The sequence below is a fragment of the Somniosus microcephalus genome, chromosome 1, assembly GCF_052327205.1.
Source record: "Somniosus microcephalus isolate GS21.2 chromosome 1, FLI_Smic_1.0, whole genome shotgun sequence".
Taxonomy (NCBI): domain Eukaryota; kingdom Metazoa; phylum Chordata; class Chondrichthyes; order Squaliformes; family Somniosidae; genus Somniosus; species Somniosus microcephalus.
This window is the reverse complement of record NC_140987.1, coordinates 424,678,284-424,703,345: the sequence shown is the minus strand read 5'-3', so window position 1 is coordinate 424,703,345 and position 25,062 is coordinate 424,678,284. Positions and strand designations below refer to the sequence as shown.

The following is a 25,062-nucleotide window of genomic DNA, read 5'->3' as shown; positions in this document are numbered from 1 at the left end:
ACAACAGTGACTCCACTTCAAAAGTACTAATTGACTGTAAAGCGCTTTGAGATGTCCGGTGGTTGTGAAAGGCGCGTTGTAAATGCAAGTCTTTCAGTCTTTCTTTTTGAGCCTATTCCACCACCTAGATAGCAGTAAAGGATATTCCTTTCAAGTGTACAATCTCTCTCTCAGCCAGATTCCAGCTAGTGATCTTTAATTTATATGCATTCCTAAACAGACATGGTATTGCAAATAAAAAACGGCAATTATATTTTTATATACTTATCTACTCCTTTTTTCTGAAAGCTGTATAGAAAATCGGTGGAGGTACTCATCAGGGTCACAAGGCTAAGAATAATTTGGAGTGAAGAGATTAATATTCTATGTGGCGCATCACACTCACACAAATTTAGCAGTGTAATATGTATTTGGGAGGGAGAGACCTAAATAAGAGAATACTCTTTATTGGCATCCCTTTAAGGGAAGGCCATAGCAATCATTTTGATAGGGTTATCTAGTTATATTCTTATATGCAGTAAAAAGTATTTTCAGATAAAAGGTGTATGTGAGACAGTACCAGAGACTTGGGGGATAGGGAGGGGACGATGGCAAGGATTTAAGATGCACAGCTGCCACCAGTAGCTAATTACCTTAATTACATAGATTTGTATCACCCAAGTTCCCATCTCATTTAATTTTAAGTGATGCCAAATTGTACGGCCGAATTCAAGGAAATTAATATACTCAAGACCTAGCTAGTGAAACTGCCTGGTAAAGACACTGCAATAGAATAAATCTGAAATTCCTGAAGAGGAAGTATATTCTATTGAATAATTCCATAACCTTACTTACACTTACTAGTGACTCCCAGCCACCCCTCATTACTGTTCTGAACATATGTTTAGATTCAGCCTGGGAGCAAACATTGCGTGTATACAGCGTTACAAAAATTGCTGTAATAATGTGACTAGGAACAGTCACATCCCATGTGTGACATCACATCAAGGGGACTTGTACAGTTGTCTTCCCCCCAGACTGCCTCCAACCAGTAGTTCAAAATCCTAAATGTGGCAACAGAGACATCACTAATTGTACAGATCTCTCCCTTTATAGCTTTCAGAGATTGTTGGACAATTCAGTAAAATATACTTTTACATAAAGCTGTAGAGGAGAATGTATCAGACTACGGATAGATTACACATCCCCAGTTGTGAATAAAACAAAACAGTTTACTTAAAAATAAAGTGTAAAAATATCTCCCCCAAATCACGCATGATCTATTCGGAGAGTGTGTTAATTGAGGTTCAAACTCTTGTCTTGTCTGTTAATTATCCCTTTTGCCCCAAATGTAGCATAAAACAGATTGAAATGTTCATTACAGCCAGAATAATTGCTACTTATCTAAGCATTCAGTTGTTCCCATTCATTAAGCTGCAATTTTTCTGTCCATGTTACTTCTGTTGGAGACTAAACTGTACTTAAAATATTCCTTTAATTCTGTGCCTAATACATAATTCAGAAGGCATCTTATTTAAATAGGGCAGTAACAAACTCTTCAAATAAATCAGTGGGTAAATGCATCACCAGGTGCAATACTGAACCATACATCCGATTCAATCTCTGGTCAGTACTGATTACAACCATGGTGGCAGTCAGAATGCTGCAATTGTCCCCTGTAACCCTAGGCTAAAGGGAGTGGAGAGACAATAGCCAGGGTTCTCACTATATAGTAATCCTTCATAGAATATGTGCGTAGGTAGATGTCATATGGCAACAGGATCAAACTGGGATGTGATGTTTTTTCAAAGAAATGTTCCCTTCAAAAGATTATTTAAAATCACATTTTTTTTAAATGGTCCCAATTCGTACCATCACTGATGTCACAATCCACATACCCTGAGTTTATTAAAAAGTCGTTCCACAAATTTACCAGGACAACATTGCCCCTTTAACTGCATATTCCTCATAGCAGACAGTAATTTGAAGGCATGGAATATATTGCATTTTACATGGTTTTAACCCTGCACAGGGACTACAGGATTGCTATTCATTGAACAGGTTCATGAACGGTCACATTTATCCTTAGGTTCTGGCTCAAGTCACATAGGGGCTATATTTTTCTCTGAAAACTCGATTTAGCAAAAATGTTAACATGAAGAATAACTTTATATTCATGTTTATTTTGTCTTTAGAACTGGAAAACAGGGAAAAATATAGCCTGTAGTGTTCATGTATTATTGAAAGCGATGGACCAGGAGCAGCTGACCGTGAGCATATTTACAACTCAATAAGAGCCTTTGTGCAGCGTCATAATACAAACAGGAAACTGGGTGTTTCTCCCTTTCATTGTCATCAGCATCCAAGAGAATTTAGGGGTTTTGGGGAGGAGGACAGCAGGGCTATTGGAGAATGTTGGGTACATGGATGAATATCAAGCTGCAAACGTCACTGAGGGGATCCATCTGCTCTATTTTGTAGAGCTCGTAAAAGAATTGCTTCATCACATGAGCAAGATAAAAACTATGTATGTGCGACTTTGCACATGTCAAGTTGTTTTAAAGGTATAGTTTGCCATTTTTCCCCTTCCTGTTGCACCTTACCTGATAACCAAAGTTGGAAGTACCATTGATGGCAGTGTGGTAACATAAATGGGGAATCCGGTGACTTCATAAATCACAAGAGGGAGCTCCTCTTTACCCTTTTCTGTACAAACAAATGATGATGTTATCCGCATTTAAATATGTCTTCCCATCGCTTGTGATCGGGGGATAAAAGGACACAGCTCTTCTTTCTCCCCGAAGAAAAGCTTTGCCAAACATGTTTTCATGAAGGTGCAACTCATTTACAGAATCGACTGATCATACATAAACACAGGAGTCCTATCATCATTACTAATAGTATTTGAGTCTGATGAAAAATGCGGGGGAGTTAATGAACTCAAAGATTGCTTTAATTTAATTTAATGTATTGAAATGCACAGTGGACTAATTATTGCTTAAATGAAAAAAGAACAAATCTACTTTATATAGCACTTTTCACATCCTTGGGATATCCCAAAATGCTTCAAAGCCAAGGAATTACTTTTAACATGTATTCACAGTTGTTTTGTAAGCAAACCTGTCAATTAATTTATGCACAAAGTACCATAAACAAAAAATTACATAAATGACCACATAATTGGTTTATGGTAGTATTGGTTGAGGGTAGTATTGGTTGAGGGATAAATGTTGGCCAGGATACCAAGAGAATTTCATGCTCTTCTTTAAATAGTGGCCTAGGATATTTTATGTTCAGCTGAACAGGCAGACAAGGCCTCAGTTTAATACCTCATCCAAAAAACAGCACCCCCAACTCCTTCAGTAGTGCAACGAAGTGTCAGCCTAGATTACGTGCTCAAGTCCTGAAGGGGAGCTTCAATCCACAATCGTTTGACTCAGAGTCGGGTGTGCCATCAATGAGCTAAACTGATATGGGGGCTTCTGTACTGTGATATCTGGCTACACAACATTACAATTCTCATTCACTGTAATATTTCTTGGCTCAATTTCTTGACACAGTGGGGGAGGGTAATATACATGAGTGCAAAATGAATACAGGATCAAGACAAACAGATTTCATTACATTCACCCCTTCTATAGATTTAGTCCATCGGGGTGATGTTTCTTAAAAGTTGATATAAGTGAGTCTGTCAGGAGGTTTTGCAGTTCTCAGTGATCGGCGCAAAGCCAGTTGGGGTGCCTCTAGGGGACTTTATTATGGTCATATTTATGTTAATATACTACAAGCCAAATGTATGTTGAATGTTTAAATGTCTTAATCGAAATGTACACTCTCGGGAGCCGCAAGCCTACATTTCGTTGTACTGCACTTGTGCACTAACAATGACAATAAAAGTTGATTTGATTTGATTTGATTTCAATGAGAAGAGGTCAGTCCCTGGCGCTTGTAATGAACTCATTCAATACAAGATCCCTCTGTACTATTTTTCCAAAGGCTCCCTGTATTTTAGAGAAACTTCCTCCAAGTCTGTCTGCAACCCCCTCCCCAACCCCCACCCCCTTGCCATATGTACCTCACTGTCCATCCCACACAGGTATTCCCTTGGCTATTTACAACCAAAATCTGCGTACTTTGATGGAAATCAGAAGTTAGATTTTCCACTGAGAAAAATTGCCAGGATCCATCCGTAGCTGAAAGTGCTTTCATGTGTTACTCGTTAACATTACAGTATGATCATGCATAGTTTAGGCAATACAGTTTATATCCCCTGAGCACTCCTTGCCAAATGGCTGATTGCATGAATATTTCTCCTTGCCTTTACATCTATATGACATATTAACCCTCTTTTTCCATGTAAGCAGCTATTTATCCTCTAGACAATATCCACATGGGAAGTTCGAACTGCTAATACAACCCATCCATTAAAACAGTTACTACATTATTGAGGAGACCTGTGAAAGTACTCCTAGCAGTGTTATAAAACCTTCACAGAACATTTAACCAAACTGCTCGGATTGTAGTAAACCCAACAGTAGTAGTAGTAAATTAAAAATGATTGTCTCCTACTCGAAAGATTAGAATATTAATGAGCAATTGGGACATCCCACAAATGTGTGGGAGAAGGAAATAGCTCCAGCATGCATTTGTATCCTTGCAATCCATCATAGGGCAATATATTTTATTTTAAAAGAACTGTTTCAGTCCATCACCGCTCTCCCCACCCTAATTGCAAGATAATTTACCGCTCTGTGATCCAATAACAGCAGAGCTGCCACTGTAGAGACAGAATTTGTTCTACAACATTGCTCCATGCACTACATCATGACCGGTGCTATATTTCTACCTAAGTATCATCAAATGTCATGCTTACAAGTGAGAAATAAGGCATCGTAATACAGTGACATCTTCCACAACCACTCTGAATTCCACTGATTATCTGAGCTGTTTCAGGCATCGCTTATTCTGCCTGAATAGTGAGGGCTTAAATTGTTGAATCTACTTTTCACTTTATAATAGTCCTAGACTTGGATGGATGGCAAATATGATGACTGTGTTGTGACAGCATTGAATTTCTTCCTGAATTACCTGATACAATTTAGATACAACAACATTTGGGACTCTTTTCCCCAATATCTATGCATGTCATTTTGTTAAAGAGCATAAATAGCAGTAAAGATGGTACCTTCCTTTAAACAGTCATTTCAAGGACAAGAACAGACAGAGGTGTGAGCATTTTAACTGTGCAATCTAAACCTTGTGTTCACTCTCTTTAAACACATCATTCTAAGTACAGTAATGATGCATAAGCCCAAAATATGAGACACAACAAATGTATAGGAGATTAGCACTCCTGATCAGCCCTTGTCGGCAAGCCCAGTTTAATGACTTTGTGATGTATTTACCATAAAATCTGGTGCATACATTGCACTTCAAACAATTTTTATGTCCTCTAAATACAGGGAATGACTTACACACAAGTAGAAAAACTAAATTAGCAGAGTGTGCGTATGTGAATGGTATTACAAGAAACAGGAAGCATATGAACTTTTTTACAGTCCCATGTAAAGATTTCTTCTAGCAATAATTGAGGGTCTCACATAAGGTATTAAGAGCATGTCCTCCACTTACCCCTCATCTGTGTGCTACTCAGAACAGCAAAGATTTTTCTTCAATATATATAAGTGGACTTGTGTAACTTCTGCAATTCAAACTGCGAGAGGAGACTTAGTGGAAACTGAGTAGGGGTGATTTAAATAGCCCTGCAGGATTGCAATTGTAAGTGAGAAAGTCTGGCAATGATTTCAGAGACCCAGCGTGTTGTGTGTGAACCCCCTCCCCTGCTGCTAAACAGGAATTTTATATAATTTGTGCAAAAAAAACTACTGTGTGCCAAAATGAAAAGCTATAGGTATGTGCAATGATGGTGCTATATTTCTACCTAAGTATCCTCAAATGTCATGCTTACAAGTGAGAAATAAGGCATCGTAATACAGTGACATCTTCCACAACCACTCTGAATTCCACTGATTATCTGAGCTGTTTCAGGCATCGCTTATTCTGCCTGAATAGTGAGGGCTTAAATAGTCCTAGACTTGGATGGATGGCAAATATGATGCCTGTGTTGTGACAGCATTGAATTTCTTCCTAAATTACCTGATACAATTTAGATACAACAACATTTGGGACTCTTTTCTCCAATATCTATGCATATCATTTTGTTAAAGAGCGTAAATAGCAGTAAAGATGGTACCTTCCTTTAAACAGTCATTTCAAACAAGAGTTGCAGGAGATCCTCTTCTGATGCTCATTTGCGATTCACAAAAACTTGAAAATCTTTTCTCTCAAGTGTCCACTACAGAATCAACTTATTATAAAAGGAACCCTCATTGATAAAGACTTGTCGTTTCTCAGAAGTGGCCATTTTGTAATGTTCTGCCCAGGTTTGTGTGTTAATTGAAGATACACCAATGACATGTGGAAGAAAAGAAAGTGCCATACCTGGTTTATATTGAAGAACTTCTCGGTTTTCCTGTTGCTCGTGGTCACTACGATCATATTGTCTGTTTGGCAAGAAATGGCACAGCCAGTCTGGCTATTTAACTAGTCTTCAAAATCAGGTGGCAATTTTTGACTGGAGCATAGACACACGGCAGATGTAGCTTTGATTTCTCCATGGCACTGAGCTCCCCATTTTAGCCACGTCACTATAGGAAGGTGACTAGCCTTATAGGGAGGGAGGGAAAACTCAGAAGAGTCATCCCCGGGCTGCTTCTACACACCTAACAGCGAGATCAGAACAGTACTGTGAAGGCCAGGGAGCAGGTCCTCAACCACAGTTGGTACATGGCCCAGGGTGAAAAATATGGAAAATGTTTACCTTCAAATTAATGAGTAAAAAAAAAAAAATCCAATTATTTTACCAAATGCAGATTTCCAGCTGCTACAAAGGGCCCTTGGTATGCGAGGACAGCAAAATATGATAACCAACTCCACGATGAAACCTTTAGTCCCCACTTATTGTACTTGTTATCTTGAAATAGCCTCAAGTGCTGTCAATTATCCCACACATCCCAATATAAACTTTGAATGTAGAGTCAAGGACAAAGCTGAATGGGCTCCACTCACTGTGATTCTATATTCGGGAATGTGGTAATGAACAATACATCTTAGTAATGCCAGTTAGTAGTGTTCGTTTGATATAAAATAGAAACAGCCATCCTTGCCTGTTTGGGATGTCTGCAGTTTAATCACAACTGTTAACATAATTTGTCCCAGACATATGTGAACAATAGTTGAAAGATTTGCAAAGTGTGTACGTGCATCAGAGGGAGACTACGTCATCACCAGATCTTACTCACACACCTCCTGGCGACTAGCAGTACTGGCAGAGACAGGAAACAGGTCTAACGCCCGTGCTTTTAGGCGCAGTTGGTGCAGGGCCTGGAGAAATGTGCGAGAAACTGAAGCAAGGGTTTATATCCACACTAAATAAAAAGTTTTAAAATTAAAAATAAGACCAAGAACGTGCAGCAAAGTTAAGTAGTCATCAGAGCTGGTCCTCACCTGCAGCATTATCTTCTCCATTGGTGGTCAATTTCTTTACACTCATGTGCTTGTTGTATCCAGTCACTCCTGTGGACAGTCCTGCACATTTTCTCAAATGCTACATATTTTGTGGAGTTATTTAACTGCCTCTTTGCCCCCAGTACACACTGCCACTTGTTTCACATCATCTCAACTGAACCTTCTTATATAAAATGGTGCACATTTTGACTATCTGTCCCAACTTGGACCTTTAACAGGCTAAGAGGTACAGTCATGCATTCAGATAACTCATCACTATTTCAAACACTCTTGAGGATCCCCACCACCATTCATAAGGATACCCTCAACAGCCTCATTGCACATTCCCATGCAATCAATTGATGCTAGTGACCATAATCTTATTTCAAACAAATGGAGCTCTTGACATACACTACATTATTTCCCATGCACAATGTTAGATACCTTAATCCACGTAGGACTTTGAAGCTGTTCACTGATTCACTGATCTGTAGTAAGCGGCATCAGCTTTCATAATGTCCCGATTTATATGACCAATGCTACAAGACTTTCATAAACATGAAATGGTCTGACGGAATAACAAGAACATACGTACATGTTCTGCAATGGAAAATTGAGAATAAGTCAGTCAATTAAATGAAGGTCAGATTTCATCTACTAATTGACCAGCCTATCCTCAGTTCTCCAGTGCTGCACACACACGGACTTTATAGCTCACCTCGTACTGGTTGTTTGCTGATAGAACAGCGAGACTCACCTGTTTGCCATCCAAGGTGTATAGCTTCTTCACTACCCCTGTCTCCAGCTTGATAGCCTCAGTGATGTCAGTAAGAACTTGCTCAAAGGAGTGTGCTGTTTTCTTGTTGAGCAGAACTCTCACTGCTTTCCGTGGCTTGACTCCACTCCGTATAACAGTCACTAGTTTAGGGCGGACAAAGTCCTTGGTTTCTTTGACCTCAGTCATGTGCTTGGCGCTGGCCAGGGACTGTGGTACTTTCTGGGTACCAGAGGCTTTGACGTTCACAGACCAATTGGGATTTACATTCTTGGTGTAATCCACCTTTTTGAAGATGTCATGTGATGAGCAAACATAACTCCCCCCTAAACAGAAAGAAAAGAAAGTGCAAGGCAAAATTTATCACTGAACTAAACAGAGAAAAAATGTTTTAAATTGTTTGCATTGTTTGCTTTAGTTTTAGCTAAATACTTGATCTTACTGGATCTGTATTAAAGAAGGCCTAACAATCAGTGTGGCTGCATATAAATGGTCATCGAAGCTGGCAACACACACTGAATGAATCAGCTGAATATACCACAGGCCACTTTGCATAATTGGTCAAAAGGTCACAGCATACAATTTCTCTATATTTGTATCTCCGTAAATATGTGTGATGGGAATCATTTTCTGTTAAAGCTGGGTGCCGAGGGTGGGACATTTTTGTATGGTAAAAGATTAATATACAGTATAGAGAAGTTGACTCAGGATGTGACCTGGAAATGATTAGCAACAGCAAAGGGGACTGGCAATGTTTTGAATGTGCCATCTATTAGAATAACAGATAATTATAGTTCAATTTGTTAAATTGTTACAAAAATGGAATACTTCTTGATTAAAACTTCCTTTTCCAAAGCATAGAGTCAGATCAACCCAAAGTAGTGAGTTCATTTTAAAAAAAACAGGGTTTAACTTCCCTTGAATAAGGGATCTATGACCAGTCAGAATTTACTTTTATTTAGCTCAGAATTCACTCAGTCAGGTTCTTTATAACACATATGGATGGATGCGTTGCCATACATTGTCAGTTTTCTCAAACATCACTGTTGTGGCACATTTGCCAGGTCACATGTAACATGGGAGAAGCCATCCACACAATCTAATCAGCAACATGTATATGGAATCTATGTCTACCTGGGCTGGAAATTCCAAGCACAAATGAGTCCAAATGGAGTTACTTTTCAGAGTTGTCGAGATTAATAAAGCAACTCACTGTTTTACGAGTGACCTCGGTGTGCATATCCCTCTGTGTCAGATACTTAATTGCTTCTCTTTTTGCTTCTGATCCCAGTTGGGACTTTGAAGAAAGTCTTATGTAACCCCATACTTAAGAGCGGAGTTCGGAACTGAAATCTCATTTGTGCCTATTTTCATTCAATTAATTAAAACATTTGATTTAAGACTATATCGTGCCTTTGGCGGTGGCTACAGCAGAATCATTTAATGATACTGCATCCCCAAAATACAGTAGGAATACAAAAGAGCAGATCTATTTATTGCATGAATTCGTTACGTTAGAAGACTATTGTGCAAATTCTTGTCAAAATTAAATACTTTTTTGCCTAGATTATTTTATGTGTATAACCAGCAATGAAGTGGTCATGTAGTCAGTTGCAGTCCCTCACTCCAGATTTCACATAAAACTCATGACCAACCTTGACTAGCCATTGAGAATAGATAAAAAGTGCACATCCTCATGGGGCTGCTGGAAGTTGTGGGGGGGGGGGGGGGTGGTGGGGGGCAGCAAACCATAATGGCCGAGTCCTCCAAAGACACACTCATGCTATTCTATGGGTTCAGGGACTATGGTTTATTTTTCCCCTCCAATCTCATGCTACTTTAAACGTTCCATAGGGACCAGCCAGCATCTACGATCTCAGCCAAGTATCCACTGTTCATGTGTGAGCTTATGCAGTGAGTGTCCAGGGACCATTAGACCTTAGAAGGTATCACAGCCAAATCCAATTGTGTCCTTATCCTATGCCCATACCTATGCAATTTCCAGTCATTAACAGACAGCAATCATAACCAGGAATTCCAGCCTTTTTTCCCTCTTCTTTGCCCAAGAGGCACTGAGACCAATTGAAGGAGCCTTACCATCACCCCAGCTGAGATCAGCTAACACAATTTTTGAATCTGGGGCTTTCGTCGTCTACATGATTAAGTTCTACACTGGCAATGTACATACCCACTGAGCTATCGGGGAGCTGTGGGAAAATACTATTATAAACTGATGGGTTCATAATAGCATGATCGCACTGTACTTGGGATGGAGTGAGCCCCATTGTTTGAACGACAACAGAGGACTTCAGGGGAGAGCAAGAGAAAGGGTGGTTTGCACTGCACACTGTCCATTCTGAGCTATCAGCTGCAAAAGCTTTAGTGGCTTAGGCAATGGCAGCAGTAATGGAGAGTCCGGAGGCCTTCATTGCCTTTTTCTCCTGGCTGAAGGAGGTGAAATTGACATGAGAACAAGAGAACAAGACAGAAAATGAATGGGGGGGGGGGCGGTGGGGGGGGAGAAGAGGTGGGTAAATAAAGAAATAACTCAAACTGTTATTTATAAAACACATATGCACATTGTGAAATAGTCATGTGTGTAAAGTGATTATATTGCTGACCAAATGACCATTGGGACATATCAATTACTCACCTAACCCTTTGACTGTTCCGATGTGTCTACTGAAAACCTCTTCAGAGTGCAGAATGATCTAGTGCCTACATGTTCTGCTTTGAAGTTTATTCTGATTTGTTACATGACCAATTCCATTTTTAAATAGGGTGGCTAGCTCTTGCTGGATTCCATCAGTTCCATGTGGTTTTTGTTAGTAATTTGCACACATGAGTAGAACAAAGACCAAATCTGGATTTACGCAATATAGGAGGAAACAATTGAAATAGTTGATGCCAGCAAAAAGAGCTGCAAGACTGGTGTTTGATATCCTTGCATCCTTGAATGAAATGCTTCACATAGCTTTCATGTGTTGGCCTGTTAGATCTCCATGGTTACTAGCATACAATGACATTCACAGTTATTCTATGAGGTCTTTATTTCAATTCCCCCCCTCCCCAAAAAGCTGCCGACTCATGCTGGGGTACAGTTGTAAAGGTGCACTCTAGTATCTTACTCAAATGGTTTGAACCAGGACAGTTAGCGGTGGCAAGCTATTCAATCATAGGGAGCATTACAGCTAAGCCCAACCCTGCTCACATCCAACATCCACACATGTACACATTCCACCACAGCTCAATGGATAGAGCTAAGGAATGGGAACCCTGACTGATCTTTCTCTGCTCCCTAGGCCACGGGCACTGTGACCGACTATAATGCCCCTGCTGGCACACCAGCTCAGCCCAGCTAATTCAGCACACTGGAGGGATCAAACTTGGGAACTCCCTGGTCTGTGTGCCTCAAATCCACACCGGCTGGAGCACTTATCCACTGACCAATTAGGGGAACAGAACCAAAGGTATTTTAAATGTACCATCTCAAGTGCTGTATTTATTCCCGAGCCTTAATTGACGGCTGAGTGTAATCCTGTTAACTGTGAAATGTGAATAAGCATCAATCTCATTTAGCAAAGGCAAACTAATGTAAAAATGTTCTGCTAGCGAGGGAAGTTCCCTAATGAAAAGGCAGGCCTTTTCAGACTCCTGAGTCCAGGCACTTGTAGCTTCCAGTATTAAATGCAGAACAAAGCCTATAAAATTAATCATGTCTCCAAAGAAAATAAATTCATAATGAGATAATTAACAAAGTGGTTAGCTGTCGCATAAATAAGCAAATGCAGAATGAAGGCCAAATAAGTGAATGCAGAATGGAGGCCAAACAGCTTTACACAGATGCTATTAAATAGTTGCTTACAAAGCTATCAGCTCTACCCACATTCTGCTCTCAATTTTGTTCTAAATTTGATGACTAGAAACAGATAGGGGGGGGTTCACTAATTTTCCATAATTTCTCTCCTTCTTAGTCACAATTTGGTCAGGGGTGCAGGGCAGCCTGCCCAATCATTATACTCTACCTTTCCCATGCCAGAAGTCGCACGTATGGGCTGTCTTGATGAGAGAGTGATAGATTTGTGAGAGAAGTTCATATCCAGATTTTTTATGGTGGTAGTGATTGGCGCACGTGCCTAAAATACTTTACTGGTATTGTACATAGATCCTAACCTGCTAACCTGAGACTGATGTAGAATGAGCTAATAATACAGACCGGATTAACACTACTTACACTGTGCTGTAGGGAAATGCATATCCTGTTTATACTTTTGACTTCTTATCTATGTGAAACTAGCATACACATTCATCCAATAGAAAAAATGGTACCAAAAAAAGATATTTTACAAAGACTTGGCAAAGAAGTGGTATCTGGGCTTCAGGCCAGTACTCCCTACATAGCATGCCAAATGTAATAAAATTTGTGACATCATGGCATGTATAGGTCACAATGTGATTCACTGCCCGAGTCTCTGCAAGGACTATAACTTTTGATGACCAAGCCTTTGTTGTGAGCTTCAGTCAATTATCAAATGTTATATGAAGCCAAAATCAACACCAAATTGCACTCAATCAATAGGATAATTTTATGAATGTGCGAGTACCGGTAACCCACTCATCTTAATATAGAGGTTATTAACTCACACGACTTGATTTGTACTGTGTGAATACTGTCTGATCAGTATTGGTGTTTGCTACTTGTATTGCCAGTGATCAACTCACTTCTGCTCACTTTTGGTTTTCTCCCTCGCTCGCACACACAACCATGAACACACAAACACAGTTAAACAAGCAATGTATTGTTACATTGAGGGATTGATTCAGGAGTTCCAAATAAAATGAGGCAGAAAAAGACACTCTCTAGGCTGACCCCACTGAACTTAAGCGTATGAAATTGTTCCTTTCCAGTCTTTAATCATAATGAAAAGGCACATCTATGGCACAATTACTCAGTAAAATCTGTTGGTCTCCCTCTGTCACAAATTGCTACACTCAGGAAGTCCTTCATTGTATAACTTGAACTATCGAATCCCAAAGTTTTAACTAACTAGCTTTAGCCAGAAGAGCTATTAATATTTCTGCTAACACAGTTCCTTATAGTGTGGAATGTGTTGGACACAGTTGCATGTTGAAGGGAATTATTTCACAGCTGCTGCTGGTGTGTAGTGGCAGTTTAGTCACCCAAACAAGTAAATGATGCAATGCTGGGGTCACACCCTGCTGATAGCAGGATTCTATTCCCATGTATCAGGCAAGAGGCCGCCCAGGAAGCCATCCTCACTAATGCAGATCAACTCTGGCCCTGCCAATAATGGAAACAAAAAGGAAAGGTGAGAAACTGGCTGATGGGTTACTTCTAACACTGACCTGCTCTTTTAAACCCTCTACCCTTCTCGAAATGTCCAGGATTGCTCTTTTGAAACTCTACCACTAGCAATTTAAAATGAATTACACAATTCCACCCCCATGTTACTTGAGGGAAAAAAGCAAATTAAAAAGCCTTTCCTGAGCCCAACATCTTAGAAATGAGCAACAGCTACACAATTCAACCACCTGACTATTTTTCCTGTTACCGTGTGCAATGACAGATGTGATAGATCCACTCAGGAGACTGGATCATTGCTGTGTCTGACCTTGAAACTTGTTGCTTACAGTTTCTGTGAAATTGATGACACAGCTACCAAGATAGAAATCATGTTACTAAAATAAGTGGTATAGAGTTGTCCCTGCCAGTGAATAATAATAAAAATAATAATACATATTATACTCCCTGTAACAAAAATTCAAACTTACTAATCAAAATCCATCATATTTAGATACATTAGTAACAATATCTCTAATCAATACAAAAGTGGCCTTTTATAGCAAACATAAATTTGCAACCCAACGCCATTTATGGCACTTAATAAGGAATTTCAACCCTGGTACAAGGAAAGAGTGGAAGTAGGGATGGGAATGGCTTTTAACACTGAGATTGAGAAAATTTCAGACATTACAAAGAAGCATTATAGCTTTTCACAGCTTAACCAAGCTATGAGGATCCTCCCTTTTAAATTCAAGCCATTCAATCAGTCAGTTAGATTTTTGTGCTTAAATGTTTTTAAATTATGCAAATTTAAACAAAATTAGATCATATGACCAGAGCTCAATGCACCTACTCATAGATTGTATTATTACATGGTATAGAATGGGTATGTGTAAGCAAATGTTCAGTTATCCAGTAATATTCACCTTAAGTAACTAAAGGGAATAAAATTGAAGGAAGCAAGGAGAGATGAGCTCTGGTCCTACACTACAGTGACCAGGTACTAACCTTCCTCCAGTTCTTCAAGGCTGGTAATCTTCCCAATCCCATCAATGGAAAAGATAATGCGAACTCCCTGTGGCAGGTTCACATTATCAGACAGGGTTCGGGTCAGGTCTGCCAGCAGAGCGTCAAAGGAACGGAAGCGGTCTGCAGATATTGCATACACGATGCCCTTGAAGTACCGGTCCCCATTGCGATAGAAGCGAACCTTCTTGGCTTTCTTCTCAGTGGTAAGGGCCTGCAAGGTTCGGGTGCGGTAGAAACTGCAATGAGCACTGTGTGTGGGGCTGGGTAAACCATTCATCCTTGAACCCTTTGAGTAACGTGTCTTGTCCCTTTCGTCAAAATGGCCGAAATCCAGCTCTTTGTCTTGGAACATGCTTCGGTTAATTGGTCAGAATTGAAGATCAAACAAACCTGCAACAGACATAAAGGTACAAGCTCACGCACAGCAAGAGTTTGTGAAAATCTAGAAATTCCCTGGCCTCTATATAGCTTAATGCACAAAACACTCCTCCAGTATCTGCTTCATAACACAGATTTAGGTGGAGGTTTTCCATCCTCTGGGAACATCCATTGAAGTTGGGGAGGGTTCATTGGCACCAACTTTATCCCCACATCATGATGTCATACTGCTTGCTCCTTCCTGAGATTACATGTAAATATATAAACCTTATTATGTGTTCCTTGCACACAAAAAAATTGGCAACCTCTCTCGAAGACCACAGGAGGCTGGTGTTAGAAATGGAAATGTCACACTGGAGCAATAGGTTTGTATTGAGCCATTAGTCGGCATACAGTAGAGGGAGCTTTTCCTGCATTGCATCTAACTGTGCTATACCTGATACTCAATTCCGGCTTTGAGAAGGTGTTCCATTCTCCAGTACTAACTGGACAAGAACAAAATTCACAAAAAAAAGTATTTAAGAACTTCTCTTCTGGTTAATCATCTGTAAGAGCCCATATTTAATGAAATTTTAAAAGCCCTTTAATTTTATGAAATGTCCCAAGTAAAAAAAAGGTCTTTTGTTTTAGCCTGTGCAACATCATCTAATGATAAAAGGCCACTGATTGATTCAAACAGTTAATGGCTGGTCTTAGGCTAAATAGGAAAATTCCTTTGAAATGTATTTTACCATGTAGATGAAATCACAAAATTGAATTTGTGATAGGACTGGATCTTTGAGCATGGTAACTCCATTTTCAGACTCCAAGGGAATTAAAACAACCCATAATTTGTCAATAAACAGACTACAAGCACACCAATTGCATTCCCACCAATGTTATCCAGCATAAAACTCCCAACATAATCTCCTTTGTGTCTCTAATGCACCCACACTACTGAAATAGCTAGATACAGAGCAGCAGACAGAATTCTTTAAATACAATTATATCATTAATGAATTGAAAGGGTAGAAATCAGTTACCATTTAACCCAGGATACACACTCAAAATTACCAGTGTTTACCCCTACCCTGCACTCTCCCTTAAGAGCTTTCTTCCTCATGAGTAACTTGCCCTCATGTAAATCCCATTTCATGAAATTGAAACATTACAGCAATTCCATTTTGAGAACGAACAGACTTCCATTTATTATACAGTCCCAAGGGCATATGGTACATTTCAAAGCACGATATAACCAATTAATTTCTTTTGAAGTCCAGTCACCGTTGTTATGTAGGCAAACATGACAGCCAATTTGAATGGCCCCACAGACGGCAGCTGATGTGAATGACCAGTTAATCTGTTTTTGGTAATGAAGGTTGAGAGAAGAATATTGACTAGATCACCAGAACTCCCTACTCCTCTTTGAATAGTGCTATAGGATCTTTTACATCCCCCTGAACAGGCAGACAGAGCCTTAGTTTAACATCTCATCCAAATACAGCACTCCCTCAGTACTGGACTGAAGTATCAGCCTAGATTATCTGCTCAGGTCTTGAAGTCACAACCTTGTGACTACCACTGAGACAAACCGGTGCTTAAAAATTAAGTTTAGGAAACAAAAAAAACTCTAGTATTTTGATAGCCAATGTACTAGACTTAACTACTACCTTGGTAGCCCAAGTACTGGGCTTAACCAGGTACTACTTACCTACTGTGAATTTTAATTCCTGCATGTATAGGTAATGTATGACTCCAGATTACAATAAAATACCCTGTATGTATACAATAGGTCAGGAAAGGTAAAATAATGTTTTCTTCGGCAGCACCTCCCAAAACTTCGACCTCTACGGCCTAGAAGGACAAGGGCAACTGGCGCATGGGAACGCCACCACCTCCAAGTTCCCCTCCAAGTCACACATCATCCTGGCTTGGAAATATATCGCCGTCACTGGGTCAAAATCCTGGAACTCCCTCCCCAATAGCACTGTGGGAGTACCTTCACCACACGGACTGCAGCGGTTGAAGAAGGCGGCTCACCACCACCTTCTCAATGGGCAATTAGGGATGGGCAATAAATGCTGGCCTTGCCAGTGACGTCCACATCCATGAACGAATAAAGGATCCATTAAAGGAATGCTACATATAGTGTTTTTTCCAAAAACTTGTTCAACGTACAACATTACACTATTCATGTTGTGAAGATATCGCTTGCATGTAACATCACTATGATGGAAATGTCCCTGGCTTTTTCTAGACTCATCCACTCCCCAAATGCAATAATGTTCCATTAACCAAACTTAGATTTAACAGGACCACATTTACAGTACTGAATCCATTGATTGGAACTTGATATCAGGATAACAGAATTGAACATATTTGGACGCCATCTCAAATTAACATTTTCCCCTCAATTTGTTTCTCCTGTCCTAAAGGCACAGATTGATACTCGGGTTTCACTGGTACCAAACATCCTTCAGTACTTCGTCCAAGTGGTCATTCTTCATGTGTGCCTAGAGAATGAGCAAGCTAATAAATTAATGGGATGGCACAACCAACCTGATCCTCCATTCACCCAACATACACTTTTCAACAGACATCAAAGTGGGAACCCTGGTTGATGTTTCTCCCTCTCTAGATTGGGAACATTGAGGTTAATTGCTGCTGTGGCTGAGATTTAAAAAAAACACAGATCAGAGATTGAATGGGGACCTTCTTGGTTTGTGTGGCTTATATCCATATATACATGGCTGAGCTTCCATTCAAGTAAAATTCAAGTTTTTTAATGATTCATCAAGCAACTAAAATCAACCAAAACCATTATTTCTGCACGTTACTGATGTAACCCACAGTGAATTATTCAGAAAACGACTAAATCTCTCAAATTATGGTCAGAGCAAATACATCGTTGTAATGTAGACTTTCTGGTTCCAAAGCCATGATTTCATTCTGTGTTGTGGAGCAAGGCTTCAAGACCAACTCACGCTCATGGGTAGAAAATCTTCCTCCGTGACACCTGAGCAGGATCAGAAGTGAAATGTGTTTGACGAGTCCTACTCCAATGTCCCTTAAAATCCAGAACACCTAATTTGGGTCATTCAGATGTGCCTTGAGATTAGCTGTTGGTGGGAAATGGAAATGTCACCTTGGTGCAGCAGAGGTGCTGTTTCGAGGTTGGTGATGGAAGAGAATTGGTGGGGAAAGTGTAGATGAGCTGACCTGTACTACACCAAACCTGGACGTGTTGCGGGTGATAGTGCATGAGGGAGGTGGCAAAACGTCCCACCGTGACCATCCTCCCTTCGTTGAAGGTGAAAACGCAAAAAAACAAAAAAGGTGCTCATTTTAGCTCCAACCCTGCAGAACGACAAATCATCCTCAAAACTGATCTAACACGTAAACACAATTCGTTCAACAACAAAAAAAATCACAAAAGCCATCCTTTATATACGTTTAATAATCCCAGTCAGAACTGGAAACCTCAAAGACAAGCGGCGATTTTTACCATGACCCCGAGCCTTAAGGTAAGAATATCTGGGGCGGGGCTTCTCCTTGCTATCTACAGCGTATCTGGTATAACGGTGTAAAAATAAAATATATTCATCAGAAACTGCTCTGTAAAGAAAAGGCAAATAAACACACTACACGCAAGGTCATATTAAACACTTGTTAACAAAGGCGCCATAAATGAATCATTAAAAAGCCGTCAGAACAGTCCTTGTCAAAGCATCTTAACAAAGGGAATTCATTGCTGCGATCTATTAACCATCGCATAAAGAAAAAATACGATACGTTCATTTAAAGAAAGGGGACTACGCGTACGTTTAGATACAATGTCTTGTTCAATTTAAAAAAATTACAAAATGCAGCGGTATAGTTAAAGGGACGGTACTATTGTCTATTACTGGTAATCTGTAATATGTATTTAGAATTGGCTGAATGGGAAACGTAACCCTTTATCCGCTAATCCTGTAAAACGCTATGGAATGACTATTTAGAAGGTGGGAAAATACCAGGCATCTGGGAATGAACACGAACTGTACAATAGCATTTGAGAAATCTAATCGTCTCCATGTATCAGTTGCAGAGACACTGAAATAAATCACCTCCCAATTTCCTCAATTCACATCGCGTCAATATCTTACTGCAGAATGTCAAATCCGAGCTCGATAAAAGTGCTACAACAATCGTACATGTATATAGAGAGAGATACAGATTACGTTTTCTCTTCTGTCTTTTATTTAAGGAAAGAAGCAACTCACCAAATAGTGTGCTGTGTGGGCAGGGTGTGGATGCAGAGAGAAAGAGACAATCCAAGTCTGCTTTTGTTGTCTGCGCTCGGGCTAGCCAGACCCACCACGGTGGAAGTGTCTGATTCCCTGGGTCCTAGTGCGAGTCGGATTCGAGTCTTCCACCCGGCTGCTCCAGGAGAGTCTTATTCCCTGTGTAAGCGCAACGCACGGGTTGAATGAACGAAAATTAAACTTTTCTATTTAAAAAAAATACGTAAATATCGTAGCTGTACACAAAATAAAGCTAATTCTACCAGAATTGTTGCATCGTGATATTGTATAACATAAAGCCATTAAACGCAATGAGATACAGATAGTCCAGCTGGTGAATTATGTCTCCAGAATAATCGTACTTCTTTCGTTTGAAAATAATCCTGATGGGTTATAATTCGAATTTAAACGGATTGTTTCTGATATTTTAGAAAGAAAGGCTTTATCACATCTCAGAACATTTCAAAGTGCTTCATATTAAATTACTTTCAAGTACAGTGACATTTAACTAATAATTTCTATCATGTTTTTATTGGACACTATTGGATAAAGGGATAATGTTCTCCTTAATTAGAACAATCGTAGTCAGTGGCCAGCTTCTGCCTCCCCCCAAATGATGTGCCTCGCCAGTTCCGGGTTGTAGGTCCAATAACCCGGCCTATAACAGGTATGATGGCCAATGACATTTCTTGAAATGGCTACTGGTCCTTTGCTTTTCACACGTGGAGCCGTTTCCCACCATATTTAAAGACCATCCATTGCCCTGCAATACCAATAATGGAAGCCAGTTGGCTTGCTCTCCCCCTCCCCTGGCGGATGGTTTGATAGGGGGGGGGGGGGGGAAGGGAGGGAGGGAGCTTGTGTCCAGTCAGTTTGCTTGAAGGGAGGCCCAATTTCAGTACTGCGAAATAACAGCAGAAAATGCTGGAAAAACTCAGCAGGCCAGGCAACATCCGTGGAGAGAGAAATAGAGTCAACGTTTCGGGTGAAAACCCTTTGTCAAGACTAAAGAAGCACAGGAAATGAAATAGATTTCAGAACTGCGAATCCTGTCATGTTCTACAATTGCAGCAGGACTGTGCTGTGCATTTGTTCAAGCGTTCACACTTGCCTTTCAGTTGTTAAGTTCTGGGTAAATACGCGATAAGAACAAAAGAAAAACAACAGGAGCTGCCGCACGGCGATTCACCGCCCCCCTCCCCGAACACCTTCCACCGAATACTGTAATTTTCAGAGATGAGCGGATGGGCTTTGGGACCCTGGAGGAGTCCTGCAGTCAGCAGAAAGGGTAGACCGGGGACCAAACGTTCAGGACTCTGCGGCGCAGCGATTAAACACTAATTGTAATGCAGGTGTGGCCACCATCTAAACCATTTCCCACCACGTGTCAGATTCTGATCCTTCATTTTAAAAAGCTTTACAATATCACTGTTATAAAAAAAACAAATTAGCAATGTCTGATTTGTTCAGAGAAAGGGGCTCTTTTCCCTGTTTAATACCTTACAAAAAAAATCTCTTGACTGCAGCAAAGGGAGTGGAGATTTTTTTTTAGTTTCAACCAACGGGGCCCTAAAAGGGGTCTTTTTTAATCTCACCACGATTAATATATATTTTTCAAAAATCAGTTATTGGGTAATGAAGTTATGAATGTCATTTTTCTTTGTATTTTCCTAGCAATAAGATAGATGGCCCAGCATAAACCTGTCCTTTAAAATAATTCTTTGGCGTTTTTATTTGCTTTTATGAGACAAGCCTCTCCGGCGGTGTGATATTTAATCGTTTCTTCCAGCCTCTCATATCATTGCACTTCATTAAAAACGAATGTTTTGCTCTCTCGTGTTTACTCTTAATGGTAATATTAATGCGTGCATGTCAGGATTTGAATCAACAAATTCATCATTTCTCTGAGAATTATGTAAACCACGTCTCAGGTCACAGAATTATATACACCAGCCCATTACAAAGGGCAAAATAACAGTCACACAAGACCCTCAGAAGGGTGGGCATTGGTTTAAAATAACTGTTTTGTTGTTAGTAAATGTCATCATTTCTGCAAAACGGGGAATACGAGCAGGCGCCCAGACACTGAGTTCCCTTATTGAGATTACATCCATCTATTGTGAAGATGCTTCTGCTGTGAGCGGGGGCATCCTGTTCAGACGGTAGAATTATCTCTAATTTGGATTGTGACAAATCCTCACAATCACGGCGTGTTGTTGCCATGCTCCAGGGTCGTCTTCTTAGGCAGTCCCTCGGAACGAGGATGACTTGCTTCCACACCAAAAATGAGTTCGCAGGTGACTGATGAGTCCAATGCGGGACCTACAGTCTCTGTCACAGGTGGGACAGTCGGTGGTTGAAGGGGCGGGTGGGTGGGGTGCTTGGGTTGACGTGCGCTCCTTCCGCTGCTTGTGCTTGGCTTCCGCTTGCTCCTGGCGAAGAGACTCGAGGTATTCGGCGCCTTCCCGGATGCTTCTGCTCCACTTTGTGCGGTCTTGGGCCAGGGATTCCCAGGTGTCGGTGGGGATGTTGCACTTTGTCAAGGAGGCTTTGAGGGTGTCCTTGAAGCGTTTCCTCTGCCCACCTGGGGCTCTCCTGCCGTGTCAGAGCTCCGAGTAGAGCGCTTGTTTTGGAAGTCTCGTATCGGGCATGTGGACAATGTGACCCATCCATTGGAGCTGATCGAGCGTGGTCAAAGCTTCGATGCTGGGGATGTTGGCCTGAGCGAGAACACTGATGTTGGTGCGCCTATCCTGCCAATGGATTTGCAGGATCTTGTGGAGGCAGCATTGGTTGTACCTCTCCAGTGCTTTGAGGTGCCTGCTGTACATGGTCCATGTCTCTGAGGCATACATGAGGGCGGGTATCACTACTGCTCTGTAGACCATGAGCTTGGTGCCGGGTTTGAGGTCCTGGTCTTCAAACACTCACTTCCACAGGCGACCGAAGGCTGCACTGGCACACTGAAGGTGGTTTTGGACTTCGTCATCGAAGTCTGCCCTTGTTGACAGTAGGCTCCCGAGGTATGGAAAGTGCTCCACATTGTCCAAGGCCTTGTTGTGGATTTTGATAATCGGGGGGCAGTACTGTGTGGCGGGGGCAGGTTGGTAGAGGACCTTTGTCTTACGGATGTTTAGTGTAAGGCCCATGCTCTCGTGCGCTTCGGTGAAGGTGGTGACAATGGCTTGGAGTTTGACCTCCGAGTGAGCGCAGACACAAGTGTCGTCTGCATACTGTAATTCAACAACAGAGGATGGGATGACCTTGGTACTGGACTGGAGGCGACGGAGGTTGAACAGTTTCTCATTTGTTCTGTAAATTAGCTCCACTTCAGCGGGGAGCTTACTGAGGGTGAGATGGAGCATTGCAGCAAGGAAGATCGAGAAGAGCGTTGGTGCGATGACACAGCCTTGCTTGACTCCGGTCCGTACGTGAATTGGATCTGTGGTGGAACCGTTGGTCAGGATCACGGCTTGCATGTCACCGTGAAGCAGGCGGAGGATGGTGACAAACTTTTGAGGACAGCCGAATTTGAGGAGGACACTCCATAATCCCTCATGGGTGACAGTGTCGAAGGCCTTTGTGACGTCAAAGAAGGCCATATACAGTGGTCGATGCTGTTCCCTGCATTACTCTTGTAATTGGCGCGCAGTAAAGATCATGTCCATTGTGCCCCTTAGTGGGCGGAATCCGCATTGTGACTCTGGGAGGAGCTCTTCAGCCACTGGGAGAAGGTGATTGAGGAGGATTCTTCCCATGACTTTCCCTGTGGCAGGCAGCAGGGAAACTCCTCTGTAATTACCTTAATTGAGATTATATCCATCTATTGTGAAGATGCTTCTGCCGTGAGCTGGGGCATCCTGTTCAGACGGTAGAATTATCTTTCATTTGGATTGTGGCAAATCCTCACAGTCACGGCGTGTTGTTGCCATGCTCCAGGGTAACCCAAACACCAAAATGTGAAAGATGGACATTCATGTTCAACTCCATGGGGAATGACAGAGGCTTCAGCCCCTTCAATGTGTCTGGTGCAATGCAACTTTGTTCTTATTCATCTCAAGATAGCAGTGCAGATATATTGTCTCAATACAAGACCTCTTTAACTGTAGAAATATCATTTCAAAAATGTAGTAAGAATTTAAACTCTCCGACTAGTGGTTTGAGCCACTCTAGGGGCACAGTAAAGGAGTCTGGATAGAGTACATTGAGTGGAATTGATGCACTGGGCTGAGGTCTCTTAAGTGCCCTTGTAGAAAGTGTGTTGGATCATCTGGAAATATTTTTTGAATTCTTAGTTAGAATATTAGGTGGAGCAGCTTGTAACGGGGTCCACTAGACCCAGAGTCAGGCATTCATAAATGATGGGAGAAAGCGATCATCTCATACTGATCATGGTGTCAATTGTGTCTCCTTATTCCCTGGATTACTTTTAAAGGGACATCTAACTATATGGCAAATGTGACACCATTGTTCAAGAAAGGGTGTAAGAACAATCCCAGTAACCACAGGCCGGTCAGTTTAACATCAGTGGTGGGTAAAGTTTAAAGAAACAATAATCAAGGAAAAAATTAACGGGCACTTGGAGAGGTTTAAGCTAATTAAGGAAAGCCAACGCGATTTGTAAAAGGCAGATCGTGTTTGACTAATCTAATTGAATTTTTTGATGAAGTAACAGGGTGGATTGATGAAGGGAATGCAATGGATGTTGTTTACATGGATTTTAGGAAGGCATTTGACAAAGTACCACATAGAAGGCTGATTAACAAAATTGAGGCTCATGGAATAGGTGGGTCAGTGGCAGCTTGGATAAGGAGTTGGCTTAAGGACAGAAAACAGCGAGTTGTGGTAAATGGCTATTTTTCAGACCGGGGGATTGTAAACAGTGGTGTTCTCCAAGGGTCAGTGCTGGGGCCATTGCTTTTTTTGATATATATAAATGACCTGGATATTGGAATACAGCATGGAATTTCTAAATTTGCCGATAACACCAAACTTGGGGGGGGGGGGGTGGCAAACAGTGAGGATGATACCAATCGACTGCAACAGGACATAGAAAGGCTAGCAGAATGGTCAGACAAGTGGCAGATGGAATTTAATACAGAGAAGTGTGAGGTGATGCATTTTGGCAGAAGGAACAGGGAGAGGCAATATACACTTAATGGCACAGTTTTAAAGAGTGTGCAGGGACAGAGGGACCTGGGAGTTAATGTGCATAGGTCCCTGAAGGTGGCAGAACATATTGAGAGAGTGGTTAGCAAAGCATATGGGATCTTGGGCTTCATAAATAGAGGTATTGAGTACAAAAGTTATGCTGAACCTTTATAAAGTGCTGGTTAGGCCACAACTGGAGTATTGCGTCCAGTTCTGGTCACCACACTTTAGGAAGGCACTTGAGAGGGTGCAGAGGAGATTTACCAGAATGGTTCCGGGGATGGGGGGATCTTAGCTACAAGGACAGTTTGGAGAAGCTGGATTTGTTTTCATTAGAGTAAAGGAGGTTGAGGGGTGATTTGATAGAGGTGTTCAAGATTATGACAGGTTTGGATGGGTTAGACGGGGAAAGGCAGTTCCCAATAATTGATGGTACAAGGTCTAGGGGACATAGATTTAAGGTTTTGGGCAAGAGATACGCGGGGAATGTGAGGAAAAACCTTTTTACAAAGCGAGTGGTGAGGACCTGGAACTCGCTGCCGACGGAAGTGGTGGAAGTGGAGACTCTCAATGTTTTCAAGGGGAGACTGGATAGGCACTTGAGGGAAATAAACTTA

The 25,062-nt window shown here is 41.2% G+C and overlaps 1 protein-coding gene across 4 annotated transcripts in view; it reads right to left on the bottom strand.

The window, feature by feature from the left end:
- Positions 1–25,062, bottom strand: part of LOC147125254 (neuronal migration protein doublecortin-like) — a 266,166-nt gene that overhangs the window by 225,354 nt on the left and 15,750 nt on the right. For all 4 annotated transcript variants that reach the window (XM_085999932.1, XM_085999938.1, XM_085999945.1 and 1 more), the window contains exons 2-4: positions 19,274–19,453; positions 14,634–15,044; positions 8,303–8,646 (exon numbers count right to left, since the gene is read on the bottom strand). In XM_085999932.1, coding sequence (XP_085856058.1) covers positions 8,303–8,646; positions 14,634–15,006 — 717 coding nt within the window. In that variant the 5' untranslated portion in view covers positions 15,007–15,044; positions 19,274–19,453. The remainder of the gene's footprint in view (positions 1–8,302; positions 8,647–14,633; positions 15,045–19,273; positions 19,454–25,062) is intronic.